Raw genomic sequence first — 6,692 nt, 5'->3', positions numbered from 1 at the left:
TTTAAACACAAATTACTTTGTTTTCCTGTTTCTTAAATGCACAGCTTGACATTCTTGCGCATACTGTGAAATTATTTCTTTTCATTATTGAAATAATACTAAAAAGTATTTTTCTACTATAAAGAGCAAACCAGCTTGTTTTGAGTCTCACCTTCATTTAAAGACAGTGTGATTTAATAGGTTCAGTTGAATGAAAATCCGAATAGGTAACATGATTCTGAATCAGCTGGTTTATTTTATTATTATTATATTTTTTTGCGCTTACATAGGTAACTCCCGCATTTCCTGGAGCGCCTGTGACGCACAGAGCTGTGAGCGCCCGCAGCTTCTGAATGCTGAAGCATTCATAAATCTGCATCCACCCAATGAGGAGGCTCGTGTTAATCTCTGTAGGGTAAAAAAATCCGGTATGAGTCCAGACAAGTCTTTAATCTAAGGAGGAGTGAAGGAGGCGGTGAAGGAGACAGCTGGAGGCTGTTGGTTGTCGGACATGTCCATTTTCATGCCAAACTTTCCCGCTCCTGCATCAGGATCTGCGTGAAAGCTTTTCACGGACTCAGGAGACAGCAGACAGAGACGTCCCACTCACCTCACCGGTTTACGTTCACATCCTCCCGTTTGAGCCACCATGACCTCTAGTGAGAGCCCGGACCCGACCCGGCGGCTCAGCGTGCTGTCCTGGGATCAGGTGCAGCGTTTGGACTCCATCCTGGGAGAGAGTGTCCCTATCCACGGCCGAGGGAACTTCCCCACGCTGTCCGTGCAGCCCCGGCAGATCGTCCAGGTGAGACTGCGCTCCGCAACTCTGTTCTGACGCAAATTGCGCTAAATTGTCTAAAATGAAACTAGAGATGATCAGTTCCAGACACACATTCTGTCCATTTTATCGAAAATAATAAAAAAGACTTAAAATAAATCACTGCATGACTTTTCCACCTATTGTATCTTTTCAGGGCAGTTTCCACAGCTCTTATAAAAAGAAACAACCATTTATCATCTAATCATAAATATTCATTGAGTTCTATTTTCTGGTATTTTTTTTACATCAAACCATCATCACACATGTGGAGATGATCTAACTCTGTGACTGCAGTTTTCCACTAGCCCACTTCTGCCCCAAAAGAAACTTTAACACTTCCTGAAAGATGATCATTTAAAATGGGGCCAGCATCGCTACTGTGTCCCAGGACATTGTTTACATGACCTGCGTTCATATTTCATTTCAGTGGTTCATATTTTCAGTGGGAGAAGAAAGACCCAAGGAGGCTGCCGCTCCTAAAGCAGCCCTGTGGGCAATGGGAACGCCAAACATTTTTCTTTCCATGAAGCATATGATTTATTTTTATTGAACCTTTAGAGAACATATTCTGGAAAACTTGTGGTACTGTAGGAGAAACACACTGAATACTGCATCTCACCACAGTTGATCCACAAGACTATATTAAGAAATGCAGATTAGCTCTGATGGCCAAGGTGTATTGCTGCTGTCTTAAAATAACTCCAATATCAGCAAGTTAATGCGATGACTAAGTTATGAAACCTTTACATCACTATCAAATGTATTCCAACTGCAATATTATAATATTCTGGCACCAGCTGTGCTGTAGCCAACTGCACGCATGCACACAATAGTGTGCCATTGGTTTAAAGCATGATGAGGTAAGGCAACAGTTTGGTCAAATATTAGTACACAAAAGCCAGAACGCTGTCCTTTATACACGTTAAGTCAAAGAGCTGAGTATCGGTAAGGCAGATTAGCACTGGAGCACTGTGTTTTTAAACATTGTACCAGTGTAAACATTAAAGATGTAATAAAATATTGATACATTGAAATATCACAATATTTTGTGTTATGATACTTAATCAAGACAATTTAAAAAACCACAACAACAACAGACTACCCACACAAAAGTTAAAACTAAGTCTCTCTGAGCTACAACAACAGGCCTCATATAAGGTAACATATGAGGAATCGCTGTAATATTTGCTATTTTATGTAGATTATCAAGGGTGTAAGATAATTTCAATACACTGAAAGATTGTAATTAGTTGTGCAATGACACTGAATTGTTATTCAAAACCGGAGTGCTGATTTGTATTGAGAGTTTACATGCAAAAATGCACTGGATTTGTTTTGTGTCGGGCAATTCAAACTCCGACTGCTAGGTGGCAGCAGTGTTTACCGTCTTCATTCTGACAGAACAAGATCTCGCAATAACACAGGAAGTGTTTCTCAATGTCAAGGCGCCTGGCCTTGTGAGGCGATGTCTTGCGAGGCCAGGCGACTTGCTAACGAGGACACTGTCCTTCCTTGGTCAAAGAAAATGGTTAAATGGTACAGACATGCATCATGTGACCGTGGCTTCCACAGTGGTCAAGTAGCATCACGTGACATGGGAGATAACGTTATATTTTATACGTATAAGTTTCTATATAAATATATAACGAGCCTTTTACTTTTTAAATTGTGTATATATTTGTTAAATTAAATATGTAAGCAAGTTACTACCCACTAGCCACCAAAGCTGCAACTACTAAGAAACTAACCAACCTTAGATAACTTCTTTGGATCTAAAAAAACATTTTCAATTTGTTGACTTACTTTTAAACTTGATATTAGCCGCCGAAGTAGCTGCCAGCTTCTGATCCGCCATCCTTTTGAAAATACCGCGGCGTATTCTGGGAAATCTTTGACCAAGGCTAGGCTACTAGACACCTTCCATGTATCCTTGCTCAGCTAGCTAAATGGCTAACAAATAGAGAGCACACTCCTCGGTAGAACATGAACATTGGAACACACCTTGACGGTTCCTGATGACCTATCTCCTTGGCAACCGGGGCATCAAGGCGAGGTTCCTTGGCATTGAGAAACACCCAGGATGTGTCTTGGAAGCGTCTGAACTGAGTTTTCTAATTTAGGCCCTGTCCACACGTAGCCGGGGATCTGCCAAAACGTAGATATTTTCCTACGTTTTGGCCTGTCATCCACACGAAAACGGATCTTTTTAAAAACTCCGGCCAAAGTGAAGATCTGCGTTTTCTCCGTTTTGGGTGTCTGCGTGTGGATGGACAAAACCGGAGTTTTAAGGTCCGCAACGTCACTTTCCGCGACAAAAAAAGCTGATATCACGTGTGCGACCTGTGTTTACACTAGCCGGCATCATGGAAGCCCTCAGGGCTGCGCTCTGTCACTACCCGATCCATCAATTGTCCAAGTGCTTTCTGCTTGTTTGTTTTTGCAAGCAGAATTACTGCTCCTTGCGGAAGACCACAGACGAAGGACGAGGCTAAGAACGGGGGAAGTACTGCCGCCTACAGGTCTGGCATGTCCTTAACAACGTATTTATCCGGGTACGTGTGGACAGAGTCTGTTTTTAAAACGCAGTGGTGTGGATGCAAGTTTTTGGAGGGGCGGATATTCGTTTTAAAAAAAAACCCCGGCTACGTGTGGACTAGGCCTCAGTTCAGTCTTAAAAATTGCAAATATCACCTGACTTTTAGGATCTTCTGTGTGTTGTGTATCACATTGTCTCCCAAGAATCATGATATATATGATATTGCCAGATTCTTGACAATACACACCTTTAGTAAACATTACAACAGAAACAACTCACACTCATAGTAAGAGTCCGATATATCACTACTGGGATATAAAAAAGTATCACATGTACAGGAACAGTGTGGTATACTGCTGTACGCTATACCAGGATCACTGAAAATCTTCTGACTGTGTTCAATCCTCTACTTTATTTTTCTACCATGTGAATAAAAATTGAAGTCAGTGGCTGAGCGAATACCACATTCAGATATCTGAACCAATCTATGTTTTGGAGATGTGGTTGACATTAATGACAAACGTGCTAAAACATGTGACTCCACCAGATCGCTGGTTGGGTGTTATTGAAGTTAAACCCAAAGACTTGTACAGAGCCATCCTACCTGGGACCGATGGAGATGATGTGATCCGGAGCTCTACTCAGCAGCAGGTTTGTCTGAAGGATGTTATTGAAATAACATCTGTTTGTGGTCAGGTTAGAGCAGCGAAGGAAACTTCTACTGTTAACAACACCTCTGTATTCTCAGACTCATTTAACATCAGCAGTCATCAAACCACAGAACCCACAATATGGTCTCAAGTTTCTCTTCAGCAGGCTACACCTAGCACCACAATGAGAAGGCCTTCAGAGCCTAACCAATATGGAAGTCCTTTTTCATGAAAAGCAGACTGAGAGGAATTAATTAGTTGCAGTAATAACACTGGACTTGCGGGTTACGCTTGACAACAAATCACTGTTAGCAAAGACCAGATGAATGACTCGATACTCACCCTTGCCAGACTATAAACCAACCTGCCAGTGACCTATTGTTGAGGCAGAGCAACACGAAGACACTGCACGCTACCAGGAGTGTGAACTTTTTGTTTTCAAGTGGTAACATTTTGCCTGGATTGTCTATTTTTAAATTAGAGTTTTTGGATTAAAGTTACAATGGCAAATCTGTAAAACAAGCTAGCTTAAAACTGTTTAAATGCCTCTTAAAAACCTTCTAACACATTATAGCTATAAATATATTGTGGAGATGAAAAAAAAAAAAGAAAAAAAAAAGCTGATGAAGTGGTCTTCTAGTATTTGTCTAAAAACCTTAGCCAACTATTGGACCATCCGGTTGTCTGACTTACTGAACCGCCACATTTCCACATGTACCTGGATCCTCCGCTCATACACTTGTGCATTTTGCAACAGAACACCAATGGTGTGAGAGTTTCTCCGCTCAATAATATCATAGAAGGAAAACAGCTGGCTGCTACCACTTCAACTTTAGGGCAAACTACCAGAGTCCGAAAAAGAAATACACCATTTGAAGTCACACACTGTAGGGTGCAGTGTGTGACGGGTGGTAGTCAAGGGCGGGGACCTTGGCGGTCTGATCCTCGGCTACAGAAGCTGACTCTTGGCACATGGAATGTCACCTCTCTGGTGGGGAAGGAGCCTGAGTTGGTGTGTGAGGTTGAAAGGTTCCGACTAGATACAGTCGGACTCACCTCAACGCATGGCTCTGGCTCTGGAACCAGTTTCCTTGAGAGGGGTTGGACACTCTACCACTCTGGAGTTGCTCCCACTGAGAGGCGCCGAGCAGGGGTGGGCATACTAGTTGCCCCCCATCTTGGTGTCTGTACGTTGGGGTTTACCCCAGTGAATGAGAGGATAGCCTCCTTCCGCCTACGTGTGGGGGGACGGGTTCTGACTGTGGTCTGTGCTTATGCACCAAACTACAGTTCAGACTACCCACCCTTTTTGGAGACCTTGGAGGGGGTGCTGGAGAGCGCTCCTTCCGGTGACTCCCTTGTTCTGCTGGGGGACTTTAACGCTCATGTAGGCAACAACAGTGAGACCTGAAGAGGTGTGGCTGGGAGGAACGGCCCCTCTGATCTGAATTCGAGTGGTGTTTTGTTATTGGACTTCTGTGCCAGTCATGGATGGTCCATAATGAACACCACGTTCAGACATAAAGGTGTCCATATGTGCTCTTGGCACCAGGATACCTTAGGCCACAGCTCAATGATTGACTTTGTTGTTGTTTCATCTGACCTGCGGCCGCATGTCTTGGACACTCGGGTGAAGAGAGGGGCGGAGCTGTCAACTGACCCCTACCTGGTGGTGAGTTGGCTCAGATGGTGGGGGAGGATGCCGGTCAGACCATGCAGGCCAAAACGCATCGTGAGGGTCTGCTGGGAACGTCTGGCAGAGTCTCCTGTCAGAAGGAGCTTCAAGGTTCGGTGAAACCATGGAGCAAGACTTCTGTACGGCTTCAAGGAGATTCTGGTCCACCATCCGGCGCCTGCGGGGGGGAAGGCAGTGCACTACCAACACTATCTATAGTGGGGACGGTGTGCTGCTGACCTCTACTCAGGACGTTGTGGATCGGTGGGCAGAATACTTCGAAGACCTCCTCAATCCCACCGGCACGTCTTCCAGTGAGGAAGCAGAGTCTGGGGACTTTGGGTTGGCCTCTCAACTCTCTGGTGCTGAGGTCACTGAGGTGGTTAAAAAGCTCCTCTGTGGCAAGGCTCCAGGGGTGGATGAGATCTGCCCGGAGTTCCTTAAGGCTCTGGATGTTGTGGGGCTGTGTTGGCTGACGCAGCTCTGCAATATTGCGTGGACATTGGGGGCAGTCCCACTGGACTGGCAGACCGGGGTGGTGGCCCCCTTGTTTAAAAAGGGGGGCCGCAGGGTGTGTTCCAACTGCAGGGGATCACATTCCTGAGACTTCCTGGTAAGGTCTATTCAGGGGTTCTGGAGAGGAGGGTCCGTCGGATTGTTGAAACTCAGATTCAGGAGGAGCAATGTGGTTTACGTCCTGGCCGTGGAACACTAGACCAGCTCTATTCCCTTAGGGGGATCCTGGAGGGTGCATGGGAATTTGCCCAACCAGTCTACACGTGTTTTGTGGATTTGATGAAGGTGTTTGACCGCATTTCTCGGAGGACCCTGTGGGGGGTACTCCGGGAGTATGGGGTACCAGGCCCTCTGATACGGGCTGTTAGGTCCCTGTATGACCGGTGTCAGAGCTTGGTTCGCATTGCCGGCAGTAAATCGGGCTCGTTGCCAGTGAGAGTTGGACTCCAAAGCTGCCCTTTATCACCGATTCTGTTCATAACCTTCATGGACAGGATTTCTAGGCACAGCCAAGGT

At 45.2% G+C, this 6,692-nt stretch overlaps 1 protein-coding gene across 1 annotated transcript in view; it reads left to right on the top strand.

The window, feature by feature from the left end:
• Window positions 1-271: 271 nt before the first annotated feature.
• The window catches only part of LOC107395190 (terminal nucleotidyltransferase 5A), a 14,010-nt gene continuing 7,589 nt past the window's right edge, over window positions 272-6,692 (top strand). The window contains exon 1 of the mRNA XM_015974506.3: window positions 272-784. Within this exon, the coding sequence (XP_015829992.1) occupies window positions 629-784 (156 nt within the window). The 5' untranslated portion in view covers window positions 272-628. The remainder of the gene's footprint in view (window positions 785-6,692) is intronic.

The sequence above is a fragment of the Nothobranchius furzeri genome, chromosome 19, assembly GCF_043380555.1.
Source record: "Nothobranchius furzeri strain GRZ-AD chromosome 19, NfurGRZ-RIMD1, whole genome shotgun sequence".
Lineage (NCBI taxonomy): Eukaryota > Metazoa > Chordata > Actinopteri > Cyprinodontiformes > Nothobranchiidae > Nothobranchius > Nothobranchius furzeri.
The sequence above is the reverse complement of the archived record's forward strand: the minus strand, read 5'-3'. Positions and strand labels throughout refer to the sequence as shown.